We start from the raw sequence: 18,635 nt of genomic DNA, 5'->3' as shown, positions 1-18,635 counted from the left end.
AAAATACATGGATGTCAGAACATCACAGAAAAGAGGACATGGACCAGCACAAACAATCTGACATCCTTGGATGAATTGGGCATTAACCAAAGAGGTAGAGGCCAGCTGCGGAAGATGGAGACCCAGTTGACATGCTCCGTCCTGAGCTAGAGGAACTGTCCTCAATAGCAAGTAGGCATCATGTCCCACTTGCTCCTTCTTTTCTCTGCTAACAAATGCCATCAAAAGAAGCTTTCCTGCTCAGGATTTTTCCATTTGGACTTAATTATCTCACTCCCACTCCTCTCACACAGCTTCATGCTTGGCTGTGACATGCTATAGGAGTGCTGAATGCAGAGCACGCTGCTGGACCTCCGTAAATATTAGAAGATCACAAAAACTTTGCGCTTGGTGTTCTTTCTTATGTCTGAGGTTCATAGCCGCAATGAAATGACACAAAGGCTGAGATGACAAAGTGACTTGCCAATATGAAAATGTCCAAAATGTACTTTATCCTTTCGTAGATGGAGGACAGCAATACAAGCAGGACCTCCCAAGGGAGCTCTGTCATATTGACTTAGCCACCAGTAGCTTGGGGTTGAGGTGAGAGACAGTATTAAATTTTAACCACTCTTTAAATAACATTTTTGAAATCAATAATGTGGATCCTGAACCCTTGACTTTCCAATTGCATTTGGTTTCATTGTGGATACCATGAAGATGAAGTCTTACCTGCTCTTTTCTGTCCTATTTATCTGGATTCAAGAGAAGCCTGTCTTCACTCTTCCAAGGTAAATATCTGCTGGTGCTACTGAGCTTTTAGTGTGTGGTGAGTGGGACAGGGAAAGTATTGAGGCAAAAAAACTCCAAGTCACATAAGAAAACATTTGGCAAAGGTTGACATTTATTTATTGCTCTTGTAATTGGATATGTGGTTCAATTTAACATATAGATGGTGGAGGAAATGAAATTATTCTAAGTCTTCTTTGCATCCATAAATCCTATGTTTTTAATCATATTAAAACTATTCTTTTCGGTCTAAGTGCAAATCAATTCTGTTCATTCAGTGCTTCTGAATGCCAATAAAGGGCATTCTGAAACTTAATGGGAAAAAATAATTTGCTTCATTTGCCTTAAAACAAGATCTTAAATGAATTACTTCTTGAGGTAGAAACAGAAACCATTTCAGAAAGTGCTAACAATCTGTTTTCTTTCTAAAGCAGCTTTTATGATTGTTTTCCCAGTCATAAATCATTTTTGAATAACCATTTGGTATTTGTACAATGTTTCAGAAGCAGCTTTATTGTTACCTATCGATAAACTTCAGAAATGCCCTGAAACCAAATGCTTTCTTAAAACATGAGAACATATGTCAGAGATGAAGACAGGCAAAGTGCTTTTATTTTCTACATGTACAGCAGGTTTAAAAACCTGAAATGTTTTAATAGTCAGAACTAAAAGGATAGGCCCCTCATGTGGTGATATTAAGCAAGATGAACAACCTACAGGAATCACAATGAAACACAACGTGCTCCCAGGACTGAAATACCTACACAAGTAATAGTGAATTATGTCTCACAGCCCTTCTGTGACCACATCACACACCAGTGGCAGACATGTGACAAGTGAAGACCACTGAGTTCATGCCTTAAAAGAGAGGATCTTTCATCTCTGTTTGTGTTGCAATCATATTTTCTTGTGGATTGCTACGGAGGTGTAAGGATTACAATAGGGGGACAGTTAAAGAAGTTTCTAGGTGAATTCAGTGGAGCAATATCACTCTGTGCTACTTGAAGGTTCATTTATTTAATGTTTAAATAAAACCCTGAATATCTGACCCTTACAGAACAACATGGCATTTCCCACTGTAAAGCACAAGTCTAATCCTCCCAGCCCCAGTTATGAAAACAGCTAAAATAATGAGATTTTAAAGGTGATATATTATATCTGACTTTTTACTTTTATTTGAGCACTGGTGTTGGAGGATTTAACGGTCATGTATTAAAGCTTCCCTTTGCAAGGTTATAGTGTGATTACTGCACCTGGACTTCTAAAAAAAATATCGAATATTGTGAGACTTGTGAAAGAGCTGATGGCACTGAAAAGACACCTAGCTCACTTGCAGGGAAAGAGCAAGGCTGGAAGCTGTTGGAGAGCCAGCAAGGTTAGAGAAAAGAGGCAGACATCTATGTTCCAGGCAGATGAACAGTTTACATAGAGTCTCCAGGAGGACAGAGGAAGATGCTAACAGCACTCTTCTAGTGACATACCTGCTGAGATCCAGGGTGAGACATTCAGCTGGAGGGTGAGTAGGGAGGCCTCTCTTCTGGAGAGGTTAGTCAGAAATAACATGAAAGGTTTAAATGGCTTGAGGCTATGAGGGCAGGGAGACACATCCACGCTGATGCTTTGGTTTTGTGGGCCTGTGTGACATATGATGCTGACAGCCCTCCTAGTGACTGAGAAATGCAACGGAGAGGAGAGGGGAAGAGACTGAGATGCCAGCAGAGAAATGGCACTGATTTATGTTTATCTGTGAGAAGGTGGCCAGGGCCCCTGGATGGAATTCATCTGACTATACAGGCTTTCTGCACATTCCTGCATAGGCACATGATTCCTTCATCTTCCTGTACAGCTAGTGGAGAAATATATATATATTTAGGTTATAATTCATTCCAATTTAGCACACACATCTAAATTAGCTCAGGTTAACCAGACCCTAAAAGTGCCTGTTTCTTTATTAAGATGAAGATATCAAAACCATCTAAAATGAACTCTAATGCATCCCACTCACTTTGTCATAGCTACAGGATAAGACCTGAGCATTCTAGTATGGGAACAGCAGCTGGACTTCTATTTACCCAGAAACAAAAGGAAGAGGAAAAAGAGATGGGTAACAGTGATAGAGTCCAGCGGGACCCGGGCAGAAAGTTGGAGAGCAGTGAGAGGGATCCTCTTAAGGACAAACTCAAAGAGCAACCAGGGAAGCAAAGCATGATAACAGAAAGTGAAAGAAAAGAGGTGTGTTCAAGATTAACATGTTCAGCCATACCAGGGCAGCAGGCAGGGCAACGAAGTTGTGGGTGGAGGGTTGTTTCTGAGATTGGTATAAAGGCAATAATCAGAGCTTTTGGTGGGTGTTTTCTAACAGGAGTGGTGCAGAAGACAGATGAAAGAGGGTACAATGCTAAATTGCAGCAGAGGAACTGAGAAGCCCAATGACCACAATTTTGGCTGTTAACACTCCGCATGTTAAACATGACTACAAAAGAAAGGGCAGAACTTGGATCAGCTTGTTCAGTGTATTCAGGTCCTATCAATGAGAGCTATAGAGGAATTGCTGCTAGCTACCACCTGTCCAGTACTTACCACACTCAGCTGAAACATTTGTGCAACAAGTACATACCAGCTTCCTCATTATGGTACTCTCAAGCTGTGGGAATCACAGAACGAAACCAGATGCAGGAGCCCTTTTCTGATATCCCCTGTGAAAAGACTTCCCCAGATATAAGAAGACAAATTCACTTCTAAAGTAGCCCCAAACACACACTTTGGAGTGCACTTGCCTGAAGAAATAGGCAAACTGCCAACCCTGCCTATCTCTGATTGCTTTTTGATGCTTTGTCAAATGATGCTGGAGGCAAAAATAGGGTTGGCATATTGTTGGTTCTGCATGAGAAACAACAGTGATTGCTTGGAGCCTGGCTAAAAGAAGAAAAGATGAATCACCTGGTTGCCAGATGCTGTCAGGTCTCTGTTTGAAATCAGTCACAACAACGAGTTGTGACAATCATGTTATGCAGCTTCAAAATACTAGTTTTGAGAGCCCTGCCTGTTTTCTTTTCAGAACAGTCTTTGCAGACAGGGCTGGCAGGAACTTCCACAGTGGCTGGATTATGCACTGCCACCAACTCCACACAATTAGAGGGCCAAGAGCCACCCCTGCCCAGAAAACAAAAACAGGGGTCTGACATTCCCCTGAGTCTCCTCCTTCTACACACAGAGATTATTTTAATTACCTATCCAATGTTATTTTGAACTACATGGTTTGCAGGGCACTGAAGATCAGGGCTGGATTTACAATGCAAAGTGGTATTTTTTCTTTCTGGAAAGTGAACTTCACTTCTGTTACTGATGGTGGGGTCAGGCATGGAGTAGCTGGGAAGTTCCATCGCATGCACAATGTGTCCAGACCATGGGTTTCAAGTAAGAAGGGAATATAAGTTACCGGGCAAAGAGGGGGAGGACAGTGGTATAGACCAACTGAAACCATACCCGGCAGAGGGACAGAAATGAGGAGATCAGAAAAACTGGACTGGAGTAGGAATGATGATGGTAGTAGCCTCTGTACATCTACAAAACATCATGTTTGGCTTTTGCCAAACTGTGAGGGCTTTCGCCAGACTGGGAGGGCTCATGACTCTACTGAACAGTGACTGAGACCAAGAAACTCAGGGGAGAATAGGAGAGCTGCCTTCCTGGTCTAAGCTAGTTTTCCACAGGTGCTGCTGCACTCTGGATTAGCTGAGGCTGGTTGCTGTTGTGCTGGTGCCAGCTCCCAGGAGCCATCTCAAGAGTCCAGCAGTAGATATTGGCTACCAAAGCCCTGAACCACTTCTTTCATGAATTTTACTGACTGGCAGAAACAGATGCTGGAACAGGGCTCAGCATCTTCATTATTGAATCTTCATGGGGAATGTCAGTTCATGGCAGCGAAGCCAGGGAAGACGAAAAAGGCCAAGTCTGCTTCTCTACTTTTGCGTGACCTAGAGTAGTTTCAAGTAACTGTGCTTTACCTAAATACCCTTATTTTTCAGGGATGAAGTTTTGTCGGCTCTCCCACAAACAGACAGACAGGTTGAAGCCCTCCAGGATTTACTGAACACCACTGAGGTAAACAGATCCCTATGTCTTTCTGGTCTCTAGGCCAAATTCTTCCCCAAAGTGCAGTAATACTGTTCCCCTCACCTCAACCCGTGAGAAAGATTTAGCCCACCTTAATTCATTTGTCCTAATACAGCAACTCAGAAAATGCTTGGTTTTCATTGCTTCTCTACCTTCTGATTTACATGAAGAGACCCCTCCTTCATAACATTAAAGTAGTGCGTTATACGAGAGCTCAGATTTCTTCAACTGATTTTGTGTGTTAAGACACTGCAAAATTGGCAAAGTACCAACACACAGTAAGTAGAAATACATTTCTAGGGAACCTAAGCACTGTAGACCAATGCAATCTTGGCCTACGTGACTTGCACAGCTTTGAAGTTTGAAGATCAGGACTGGATTTTTGTGGTATTTTTCTTAAAGGAGTATTTAGAAAATAAAAATCTCTTAAGCAATATTTTTTTTTAGTTCAATCTTTCATTAAAGAATTGAGTATTTAATTAAAATGAGGCATCTCTTCCTCTTCAAAAGCATTTGCTCAATCACACCAACTCCCAGTTTGAAGCCAACACTCTGCAACAAAGGTGTAACCATTCCCTTGACCAACATAATTTACAGGATGATTGAAGATGTGTCTCAGGTGACTGAGAGCTTTTAATGGTGTCTATGCCCAGTCTTTCTCTGTCTTTCTTGGCTCCTACTCATTTTACATCCACCCCAAAAATCTACTAGTTTTCTGCTGTCCCTACTAGCATCTTCTGATACTTCCCTTCAGTTCTCACAAACCTTGATAAGTTTCTTTGCTCTTTTCCACCTCCACAAGTCAACTCACATATCCATCTACTTTGCTCTATCAAAATAAATCTCCCCTCTTACATCTCTTCCTCACCACTGTCATTCTTCACTTTTTTGTAGACAGGACCACCAAGAAGTCATGAAGAACAACCGCAGTACATTCAGTGCAGAGAGAGCATGCAGTGGTTTCTACCAAGTCACTTATGTGAATATGCAAACTGAATATTTTTCAAGGGTTATAAGCTGGCCATTTTTTTCCCATGGTTATAAATTGGGCAAGTTATAAGACGGAAAGGGAAAGGGAAAGGGAAAGGGAAAGGGAAAGGGAAAGGGAAAGGGAAAGGGAAAGGGAAAGGGAAAGGGAAAGGGAAAGGGAAAGGGAAAGGGAAAGGGAAAGGGAAAGGGAAAGGGAAAGGGAAGACACAAACAGTACCTCCCAAAAATTTTTCATGGTTACAATCTAGCAAAAAAGAAGCAATTGAAAATCAGCATCTTACAAGAAGAATTATCATGCTATTTATAGGTGCTACTCCTGCAAAAGTTGGAAGGTAAAAACCTAAATCAAAGGAAATGCTTTGTTCTTACAGCACACACATTGCATGTAGCATCCACCAGAAGACCCGGACATAGGAACACCTACAACAGAGTCTTCTGTAGCTGCCACTGGGGCAGTATTGACCATTGCTGATGATGGGTAAAGAGACCAATAATCATATGCACTATCAAAGTTTCCTGTTTACCACCATTCATTGTTCCTCTGCCACCTCAGCTGTGTCAATCCAGAGTTCCTTAGTTCTCCTTACTCTCAATTCAAAGAACGCTTACACCAAAGAAACTAAATCTGAACTGGTGCACATCAGTGCAGACAGCAGGCTAGCAAAGGGCAACAGGGAAACTGGTGCTGGGGAGCTAAGCATCCAGCTTGCTTCTTGGATGGGTCTTCCGAACAATGCTGAGCCATGTGATGCTGTTGCTACCCTGCCAATAATGTCTGAGATGACTACACTGAGACTAGCTCAGCCATTTGTATAGCACATTGCAGTAATATATCTGGGGGCCAAACGTTTTAACATTGATTGTTCCAAAGTCTTGATTAAAAGCATGGATGAGTTTTCTGTATGATTTTTCAGACACATTCTCTCTGAGAAATGAGTGAGGTAAACAGTTGACAGCTGATACATGCCTGGAAACATGGTGCCTAAGTTTAACGGCACCATGTATTATACATAAGAAATATAATATTCCTGGTGCAATTGCACCAGAAAGGAAAAAAAATCCTATTGTCTGGTGATTCCCTGCTGTATGTCTTCAAAAATGCATCCAAGAATTATGTTGACCTTTTTCATATTGTAAATTCATGCCTAATTTTCTGCTTACTGTCACCCCTAGATCTTTTGGTATTATTGGTTTTAAAATTGCAGTGTTTTATCGACTGTGTTGGCTTCTGATTTTAGTATTGTAAAAGATTTAATTTGATCAAGAAGAATCTAATTTTCTTATTTTCCTCCCATTTCTAATCTCTGTATTGCTACTTCAACTTGACTTATATTCAAACCCCTTCTGGCATTTATTTCCTCCCTGATCAAAGTCATCAGCAAATACAATAACTACAAAGACTGGTCTGATCTTCATTAATTCTCCAAATACCCTCAGGGAAAATAACTCTCAGCAGACTTGAAAACATGTAACATAATAACCAGCTAAACATATATATTATACTAGAAATACTATCTCAGAAAAGGTTATGTTCCTGTCTTTGTTCTTGATTTATGAATTTATGTGCAGAAGTCATTATAAACATTTCTTAAATACACACGTTTTATTTCCAGCAGCAGCAGAATAGTATAACACAACACAGGGAACATTAAATTGCTTGTTATGAGTGGTGTCTTAAATTGAAAGCATATGCTTTGATTATTTTCAAAATACTTATTAAATGTTAGTAAGAATAGTTCTTCTTTTCCCAGTAAAAAAAATATATATTTTTTTTTTTTTAAATTTGCAGGTTATTCTCTGGCAACCTGTTGTGGTTGAAAACATCAAGAAGGACAGAGAAGTCCATTTCTATGTCAGGGCATCCAGCATATATAGCATAAAAGCTCAGTTACGGCAACTGACCATCCAGCACAAGTATGAATTTTTTATCTGTTGTCATGAATGTTTCTGTAAAGTTGTTTGTCATTTATTTAACAGGAGGTCGTGCTCTTTCTTTGTTATTCAGAGTCTCAATGGAAGATGTTCAAGGACTTATTGAAAAACAGACTATCAATGACACAGTCAACCCACGCAGTTCTTCATCATATTATGAAAACTACCATTCAATGAAAGAAGTAAGATATTTTTGTTGTAATCTCTGTAGATTCAAGGGGTGAAATTTGTCTCATGGTTGAGAACGGACATAGGGAAAGAAATCATCAACAGGTAAATAATTACCACTGTATTGCTCAACCACTGAGAGTTGTATTTACTGTAATGCCTTCATAGAGAAAGAAGCACCAGACAAAATCTCTCATACATGTATTGCCTCAAACTGCCATTCAAATGCAGTCAATACAGAAGCAAAATGAAGTAGCAAAACAACACATAAATATTTAAACCATGAAATGAATAATAATTTAACCAAATAGAACTAAAGAGGAATTTCAGGGCTATTCTTGGACTGTGTTGTGACCGTATCTTAGTTTGTTTTAAGAAAAATTAGAGTCGGGCAAGTCATAAGTGGGCTGAATTGCTAGTTTTTCTTTCCCATCAGCTAAGAGACAGGATTTTGGGAGGAAGAATGAATTTAAGTCTAGACCATTTTCAGGGATGAAGGAAAACAATAGGGAGAAGATCTATTTATTAACTTCATCCTTGCAGATATATCATTGGATGGAAGAAGTAGTGAAAGTCCATTCTGACCTCCTCCAGAAAATATATATCGGATCATCATATGAAAAACGACCACTTTATGTTCTGAAGGTACAGCTATGACTTAATGCAAAAACTTTCCAAGTACTAATGAAAGCAAGCGATGAGGCTTGACCAGAACACTTTTTAAAATCTATACTTATACGCATTTTTTTGTTTTAGAAGTTTCCTATGTTCTTCTAGTGAGGTTCATTACATTTGTAAAGGCACATGACCACATTAGGTTCCTTGTTGGGTCATGAAGAAGTTATCACATCTAGGCCATCATCCAAGTCATGAAATACTGGTATGGTGGATATCCTCCTCTGTTGACTATGAAGCCAGTCTAGTTTGTTGCTCTGCATAGTTGGTGATCTTGACCTCAGGTCTTGCTGTAGTCTTGGTGTCTATGTTAGGAGCTTTCTGCAAGCAGTCTGAATATGGTGCTCTGTCTGTATGTGAACGTAACTGAGAGCAGTATCCTGGCCCAGGATCAGTCTAAGCTCTTTCTACAAGACAGGTGCTTCTTCTTCCATCTTGGTTACCCTTTTCACTTCCACTTTTATGTGGTACACTTTACAATGGTGACATTTGAATACAATTTCTCTTTTGCCAGCTTTCGAAAAGTCAGGAAAAACCCAAAAGTGCCATATGGATTGACTGTGGTATCCACGCTAGAGAATGGATTTCTCCTGCTTTTTGCCTGTGGTTCATAGGCCATGTAAGTAGATAATCACATCTGATTACCGTTTTCAAAGCAAAGCAAAAAATCTTGATGTCATTTACCTTCTCTGAACAATTGAGCTCTAAGCTCCATGAAGTCTTAATCCATTTAATTCCACAACACCAAGACATGAGATTTGTGTCTAACCTGCATATGTAGCAGTGAGTGTGTGTGTGTAGTAAAGTAAAAATAAACTAGATGAGATTGAGACTTCACAATAACCAGTACTGTAGCCAGAGAAATAACATAGATGAGTCCTTGAAACATGAATTATGGTTTGGCTATGATCGAACTAATGATGTTGATAATAAGATGTGTTTATTTCTGTCCTCAGACACAACTATAAAAGCTCAATGACTATAACATTTGAAAGGAGATTGCAGGAGTTAGGGACAGATACAGCTGAATGTACCTTGTAACCCACTGATAATCCCAGACTTCAAGGTTCCCTTCGAGAGAAATGCATTTGCCCTTTTCATGCTGCTCCAAGTAATTACCAGCTGTGCTGTCACTTTGCCAGTGACATGTCCCTGCAGCATTTTTCAGAAGTAACGAGCTGAACATTTAGGTTCTCCATCCCCTTGATCTAATCTACGTGTTTTAAATTCAGATTTTATTTCTATATCACTTCATGAAGTAACATTTTAAAATCTGACATCAATACACATCTACACACACACACATTAAAATCACTAGCTCTCTCCAGCAAATCCTAGGCATTCTTTATAATGGGTCCACTCTTTATCACTTAATTTTGTTGTTAAGATTGCAGAAAGATTGACATTTCTCATTTAGTCAGAGAAAGTCCATTGCCTGAGGAAAACTAGGAAGGATTTGAAGTGAAAGAAGGTGATTTAAGTAAGGCATAAAGAAAAAAATATATGATTAAGGACTTAGTCTATTCTAGTAGTAACAAAACCACTTATCTAGGGTAAAATGTATCCCTGTGTCATGGACCAACAACCAGGTTAGGTATCACTAAAGCCTTCAAAATAGGCTGTGAGGCAAAATTAGCAATGCAGATCTTATTGATTCTTGGCATACAAGTGCACTGAACTCACAATGCAACCAGAAAAAATAATGTTATGTACAGCAGCCATTTTAAATGTTCCTTGTTATTTCTGGGCTTGTTTTATGCTACTTTTGTGGTGTTTGGGGTGAGAAGGATGGTTCCTATTATTTATACAAGCAGCAAAAGCTCAAACCTTCCCATTAACAGGCTTCAACTCCATCTCATGACCACCCATTAACATTAAAGGACTGCAGTGTATCTGATTGACTGTATCAGCTTGATCCCTACCCTCTCACTGGCAATTCTAACTAAAGAGCTACTTTGCTATTTAGCAATTTCTGTGGTGCGATGCGCGTCTGTCAGGAGGCAGACTGGTCTGATAATTGCACAATGATTTTACATCTGCCATCAGGTGCCTTTCTAGAAAGGTAAGAAAACCACTATGACAAATGCTTTTAATAAGTTTCCCCTGTGCTTTATAGGCAATCCATGTACGTGAACGAGATCAGACCATGACAACACTTCTGGAGCACTTTGATTTCTACGTCATGCCTGTGATAAATGTGGATGGCTACGAGTACACATGGAGCCATCCCTCTGTACGTAGAGCTTTTTTGACATTGCACAGGCTGTGCAATGTACTGCTGCGCTATTTATGGGAACTATCAGTGTGCATGCTGAGGGTATCATTTCCATCCTGGAAGTGCACACCCCAAAGTCTTAATCTGTGCTTGGAATTTCTGCATTTCTGCCTTATTCAAACCACAACAAACACTGCAACTAATTGGCATTTGGCCCACAGTACCTTTGTGTCTTCCAAGATGCTGGAAATGCCTTTGGAAATGACAGAATCTCATTCTGGGATTTTTATAGTTCCAGAAGTCAGGGAACGCCTGTGTCAGCCTTCAGCAGTGAGGTTACAAATACTGGCCCAATCCAGCTGAATAGTGTGCTGCATCACGTAGAGCACAACCAGTAACTCACTCCTGCCTCCTGCAAGGTAGACCTTTTCTCTGAGTACTTTTTATTTCAGATAAATGGAAGGTACAACAGGTATCTTTTGTCCAGGATTTTATTTATTTGTCAGAAATTCCAAGCCGTTGAGATGGTTCTTTGATTTTTAGATCCTTCCCTCAAAAAAAAAATCTCCTCCACTCTTTTACTCATTCAATCTTCAACCCAGCTTGGCTTATATTTGGATAACTATGCATAGACACCTCAACAGCTGCACCCCAAATTTCCAACTTTCTACATGCTGTCAGCAATGCCTATGGAAAAGTTGGACTTGGACTCCTAAACTCACATACCTGGCCAAACTGTATGTCTTCTCCCCTCCTTCCACAGTCCAGATTCATTGAAATAGATGAGATGTGACCACTACTTATCCTACACAACATTTCCTTTCATCATCTTGCCTCGCTTGTGATTGGACTGTGGTTTCATTTTCTTCCTTGGTCTTTTGCCTCTCCATTGGCACATGACCTGTAGAGGCACAAGTGGGATGTCACATTTAACTAACCAGTGAGATGGTGCATCAGTTTTATCAGCTTTTTCCCTGAACATGGCTTGTGTGTCTCTTTCCATAGAATCGGCTATGGAGAAAGAGCCGCTCATCACACGGTAACAGCAAGTGCATCGGTACTGACATGAACAGGAATTTTGATGCGCACTGGTGTGGTATGAAATTATTTCCTTCCCATTGTACCCCTGCCTCACTTTTTAGCCTTTAAGATTCTTTATTTTGAAAACATTATCATTTACTATTTCACAAAGTTGATATAAAGACAAATGCAGCTGACTATCTGTTATGAACTGGTGAACACTTCCACAGCTTGAGATACTTTTGTTGGGACTCAGGATTTTTCCTCCCCAGATGCCACACTGGGGACTCTTCCCAGCATGATGACAAGAGAGAGGGGGACCAGGACCCTGGATCCTGCCCCTTGCATCACACCATGTTACATCTGGTGCAGGCTGTTGGTGGGAAGGAGGAAAGAGGGAAGAAGTGGCCCTTGCCATGTCACACAGGGCCTGTTGTACCATCCAGTTGAGTAGATGCTCCACCATGTTGTATGAACTGATCACCTCAGTCATCCTTCAGTAATGCCTACCTGACCAAGATTTTTTGGCTCTCAGTGTTTGTTATCAAGACTATATCTCATTTACTTAGTTACACAGACACTTTAGTACTTGACAGGTTTTTAATAGTCTGCAGAATAACTATCAGATCTGGCTTCACTCAGTACTGACACTAACGTCTTGTATGACTTTCTATCATTTTAGTCCGTTGCTAAACTGGGAGTAAAGATGTTTATTTACCATCCATGGCTTTTTAGATTAAGGAAAACATACATTTTTTTCAAGCATAAAATTATTAAGATGGGGACCAAATACACAGATTTAAAAGCAATATTCAGTATAACTATGTCATAAAAACAGAACTTGAAGTCTGAAGGAATAAGAACAAAAACCTATGTGATACATATACTAGTTTCAGGGAAAGGTTATGTAATGTAGTGCATTCAACTTGTAAAGCACTTTTGGTGGTGAACAACTTCTGAGGCGGAGAAATGATTCTACTTTACAAAAAGCAGAAGAATACAGGTAGATTAGAAAGTGCTTCCTCTCTAAGTAAGTCTTTGGACAAAATGTACACCTTCTTAGAGGGCAAAACCAGAACATCTTACCTGAGTAACTAGGGAAGTATTCATACGGTTTTCAGCCATGCTATGCTCCTCTCTTAGACATGGTTGGAAACATAGAAGAGAGAAGCTTTAGCACCTTGCAGGGTCATTGGAGACAAAAAACTGTACAGATGAGTCTAAGCACCAAAGTCAGGTGCTTACAGTAACTTAAACAGATGATGGTAAGGATCTCCCTAGGTTTCTACTTCTTTTAATTATACAGTCAGTAAAATGCTGGAAAACAAAATTCTGTTTTTCTTAAGTAGCATAAAAATATTGTTTATGCTGATTCAGATACATTAGCAACTGATAGCAACGGCTGAACAGATTTGATCCAGAACATATTAACTGTAGAATCTCCATTATTGCTGTAGCTGTGTGAAACACCAGGAGTTCAGCAGGATCCTCAGAAGAACCAAGCTGGAGTTTTATCACTTTATAATACTGTTGTAATTATTATTAGCTGTGTCAATTGAATACAATAACGCGATTGTGTTCATGGGAAATGACCACAAATTAATGGGAATCTGCAATTTAATCTTTACTCACATACTTCTAAACAGAGTTCTTGCAAGGTGTGCCAAACATTCAGACTTTCACTGGTTTCAGATTTGTTTGTGAACACATTGTGCCACTGCAAAATTCCAGGTTTTAGATCTATGCATTTAATTAGAAATTTACTGCCGTGTTTATCTGTTCTTTCTCTTCAGCTGCTCAGATAACTTTACAAACTTTATGAACAGGCCCTCATGCTTTTTATGAAGAGCAAAATACACTAAATGCACTGATACCTTATGTTTTTCTTTTATACCAATAAAAAGCAAAATTACTCCACTAAAAGCAATGCACTACTTGGAATTTGCTCTGTGGAAATAAATTTGACTGCAACCTGGACTTAAACTTTTCTCCACATTTTCTGCATTATTTCCTTAGCTGGCTGTTCTCAATATGATCAAGAATTTAGGAAAGCAGACAGATCACTTATCCAAGATTGCCAGCCAACAGATTCTTCATTGCCTTTTTCTTTGGACAGTACTTTTGCGCAAAACAGAACAGTGTAAAATTTAACATTCTCATTTTGCCACTTTTGCATGATTTCACATAGATGCCAGGAATTGTTTGTATTTTCATGTGCATGAATTTTCATGGATTGTCTGTGAAATCCCCCTCAATTCAGAAACATTAAGGCTTATAAATATATCCCAGAACATAAATGTACCACAGCTCTCTCTGCCCCAGTACCCTTGTTTCTGACCTCCTAGCCTGCATCTCCCAGTGTCTCTGTTGCCACTTCTCCCACACAGCCTGCTCTCTTCACTATATTATTTCTGCTTCTTCTGCTGTGTCATACAAAAGTGTAGGTCATCTGAGGATTTATTTTCAGCCACTGATATTATAAAGGGGCTTGCAGTATCTGTGGAACAGTTGAATGCATGAAAGTACAGGTTTATTCTAAACATCAACAACCAAGTACCACCATATCACCTAGTCTTCCTGTCTATCACAACTACATTTCACCCAAATACACCTGTACAGAGACTTACAACTTTATAAATATATATAGATAAAAAAAAAATTTAGTGTTTTTGGGGTCCAGATATGCTCCCCACTACTTTGTGGTGTGCTATAGATTTCCCTAGATCTCACTGGCACCAGAAGATGTTTCCTTCTCTCCTGTATCATATGATAATACCTTGCATTGGTTCTACAGGGCTGCTACACTGCAGATGTAACTGGCATTATTGATTTCTGGAAGGTGGACATCTGTTAGTGTCCCAATGCCCAGGGATGAAGAAAGTCTTATGGTTGTTAAAGTACTCACTGAGCTTTATTTCTGTGTAAGATTTAAGGATAAAATGTCCATTTAAACTACAGATAGGGGAAAATTTATAAAATTTATTGAAGCATAAAGAGCTGACATTAACACTAAAGAACCTGGCTGCTTCCAGAAAGTTATTTGGTCTTATTTCGAAAATAGCAAAAATGGTGAATCCTAGTTGTCTTCTTGGTAACTTGTTCCAGTGTCTAGTTTTCCTCATTCTTAAAAACCTTCATTCTGATTTGTATTTCTTCAACTTCCAATTGGCAGTTTGCTTTCTCCTGAGATTAAATAATCACTTAGAACTGCCTTTCTTCCTGTAGTACTTCTAGATTTTAACAAGGGATCTCACAATCCTGTTCTTGATGAATTTAAACAGAGCATATTCATCCTGTCCTCTAAGACTTTTCACACAGTCTCTGAATCATTTTTGTTTTCTTCACCTCCAATTTTTTTCAAGAGTATAGTAGGTGAGAAATCCTAGTAGGCTGGCACTGATTTCTACAAGCATGAGAGTTCTTTCCATAGCACGGCGGAGTCCCTAATTTCTTGTATATTAGCATCATACTCTGCTCTTTCATTAGATGAACAGAAATGCAGAAGGGAAGAAGTTGAGGAGTAAAACTGTGCGCTTTTTTGTTACAGGGGAAGGAGCATCTCCCTATGAATGTCAGGAGACATATTGTGGACCCTACCCTGAGTCTGAGCCTGAAGTGAAAGCAGTGGCTCGCTTTGTCAGAGATCACAAAGACATCATTAAAGCCTACATAACCATGCATTCTTACTCCCAGTTGGTATTGTTTCCATATTCTTACACTATGGACAGAAGCAAAGACCATGATGAGCTGGTAAGTGTTTTCATCTCCTGAAGTTTCACATTTATTTCAGAACTTCTTACCCTGCCTGGTTAGGCTTGTAATGAGGGAGTCACAGTGCTCTGAGGATCGAGAATTACAAAATGAGATTTCTCTTGATGTTTTTAAGAACTTAAAGAAGTCTGGGCTGGTCTAGCAGTGTGTAGATCAGCAAGCTTCTTCCGAAGACTATGGGAAAATAAAAATATTTTTTCGAGATTGATAACACATCAACAACCCCTCATATGTTCAAGTTGCTGCTAAAAGAGCAGAGTCTCTTTTTTTTTTTTTTTTGGACACCTCAAAATAATATTTGTGCAAATTCCTGATTATGTTGTATGGCTTACACAAACTCTGAAATGATGTGGGTGTGTAATTCTGAGAAATACTCTCCACATACCTAAGCAATGACACTTGTGGACACTTGATACTTTTTATTAAGTTTTTGCTAAGGATACTTATTTAAAATGGTCCTAATGGTAAGATGGAAAACATATCCTGCTTATGAAGAATTTTACATTCTTGAGCCACCAAATCACACAGTAGAAACTCTTCTAGAAGACAGAGTTCAAAACAGAAAAAGTAGCTGCTGCTTTTTCCCACTGACCATAAAGCTCTGTGTTTGTCTTGATCTGGGAAGGATATCCAGGCTAAAATGGGATTTGCTAATACAGAGTGATCAACCCATAAGAGTAGGTGGACAGCTTAGTCATATTCTTTTCATGTAAAGACATCAAACTTCCTAGAGCAAGGAATTTCCTTACCTGCACTTCCTGGCCCACTTTTGGTGTTTCCTAAGCTCCAAGTGCTAAGGCAACAAATTATTTGCAGTAGGAGCTCCTGCCTAGCAGTAAGAAAGGAGAAGAAATCATATCAAGGCGAACAGCAAGCAGGTTTGCAGGCTTTGGGATTTGCCATATGGGAAGACAGCGCATGTCTGAGGTGGACAGGTCATTTCATATGCTATATGACATAAGGACAGACAGTAAGTGAGATTATAAAGGTACAGGATTGACATTTGCACACACTGCCGTCATTTTACTGCTTGTCAAGTTCATGCATCTCCCATGTCACTTAACATATTTATTTTTAAAAACCACATTTTAAAAAACAAATGTTGTATAGATAAGAGGACTGTAAAAAGTACACAATGCACTGGAATCACCCTACTTTGTTAGACAAAACCCCAGTCTGATATAGCATTTCCATTGTTAACTAGTGCTAGTATGTACAGAAGAAGAAATGGAAAAAATCCAGAAATGTAAACAACATATATTCTTATGCTGTGTTGGTTACTCTTTAATTTCCTGAAACAAACTATTTTATATACTGCAATAAAAAAAAATGCAGTTGTGAGTGAACAGCAATAATGTATTTGTGACTCCTTCTCTGTAAAGCAGAGAGATGCACTAATTCTGGGCATTTAAGTCTTCTTCATGGCTTAAGAGTAGAATTGCCTCAATGAAAATATTTTTCTGCTGTTTTTGTCAATGCTGCATAAATCAACTTAGACTTAATATGACTTAAATGATTTAAATACTGTGGCGGAAAAGGAAAAATAAAAGACAAGTGCGAACAAATGGTTTGACAACAATTTGCTGCCTGAAGTGGTGGTAAGGTCCCATCTATATTTTTTAACTAGCTACAGCAGAAAGGCAATCTGTAGCATGGGCATATGCCAAAAATTTGAACCACATTCTGTGGGTTTTCTAGAGGCTTTTGTAAGAGTATTTAACTTATGCAAGATCCAGAGCACAGTGTAAGTAAATCCTAACTGCATACATGTTAACTATTATCACGAGGCTATAAGGCTAATAATGTTTTATTTAATTTCAGGAAAGTCTGGCAAAGAAAGCAGCTAAAGCTATAAAGAGGACAACAAAGAAAACTTACAGACTTGGTGCTGGTGCACAAACAATTTGTAAGTATGTCTTTAGTACAACAATAGGCATGACAGCACATCCTTGCTAGCACCAGAAGACCGCTTTTGAACAGAAAACTGAAGTTCTGGTTTCAAGTAACTTATCTATTTTCCTTTCCTCACACAGATTTAGCTCCTGGAGGTTCAGACGACTGGGCTTATGATCTTGGCATTAAATATTCTTTTACCATTGAGCTTCGGGACACGGGAACTTATGGATTTTTGCTTCCTCCTCAAGAAATTAAACCAACTTGCTTAGAAGCACTTTCTGCTGTCAAAGAGATATCTCAGCATGTTCTTCAAAATTTATGATGTTGAATATAATTTATTCCAGTATGACTGTACTTCTCAAATAATAATAAAAAAGCTTGCTGATTTATTAAAATTATTTATATATAGGTAAAAAAAAGAATGACTGCACCCCCTATACTTCATTTTAGAATGCATCAGTTTTTTTCAATCATACTTCTATACCTATACCTACAATAGGAAGGAGAAATACCTACACTGTAAGGTGAAAATAGCATAGATAATGTTACATTCCTCTAGATGGTGGGAACTCCAGGTGATGTAGCATTGAACGGGCCTCTCATTGACATGTGGCACGCTGGGCAGATCACATGCACAAAAGATTTCCCCATTTTGATCATTCGAGCTGTTATAGGATTTCCTTCTAAGACAACCACCCAATTCATTGTTTCCACTGTCAAACACTAGAGCTTCTTGCTGCACATTTAATGGCAATGACACACAGGTGGCCAAATCATTGATACCAAGTGGGAGCTGCCCACAGGCTCCTCTGCTAGTTAGCTGGCTAAATTTGTTTATCCTGTGGCAAAGGGTTTGTGCAGCACAACCTAGGCCTATAGACTTTATACCAAGGCCTGTGGTGACAGGACAAGGGGCCATGGTTTTAAACTGAAAGAGGGCAGCTTTAGATTGGACATAAGGAAGGCATTTTTTACCAAGGAGGGTGGCGAGACCCTGGCACAGGTTGCCCAGAGAGGTGGTAGATGCCCCCTCCCTGAAAACGTTCAAGCCCAGGCATGCTTTGAACAGCCTGATCTAGTGGAA

The 18,635-nt window shown here is 39.4% G+C and overlaps 1 protein-coding gene across 1 annotated transcript; it reads left to right on the top strand.

The window, feature by feature from the left end:
* Positions 1 to 693: 693 nt before the first annotated feature.
* CPB2 (carboxypeptidase B2) lies at positions 694 to 17,946 on the top strand. Its single transcript, XM_074816956.1, has 11 exons — positions 694 to 770; positions 4,797 to 4,872; positions 7,664 to 7,788; positions 7,880 to 7,988; positions 8,518 to 8,619; positions 9,164 to 9,268; positions 10,766 to 10,882; positions 11,870 to 11,960; positions 15,432 to 15,634; positions 17,477 to 17,561; positions 17,689 to 17,946. The coding sequence occupies exons 1-11, from the start codon at positions 694 to 696 to the stop codon at positions 17,871 to 17,873; spliced, it is 1,275 nt and encodes a 424-aa protein (XP_074673057.1). The 3' UTR covers positions 17,874 to 17,946.
* Positions 17,947 to 18,635: the final 689 nt, after the last annotated feature.

Source organism: Strix aluco, chromosome 2, assembly GCF_031877795.1.
Source record: "Strix aluco isolate bStrAlu1 chromosome 2, bStrAlu1.hap1, whole genome shotgun sequence".
Classification (NCBI taxonomy): Eukaryota; Metazoa; Chordata; class Aves; order Strigiformes; family Strigidae; genus Strix; species Strix aluco.
Note: the sequence above shows the minus strand (reverse complement) of the source record. Positions and strands in the feature narration are given on the sequence as shown.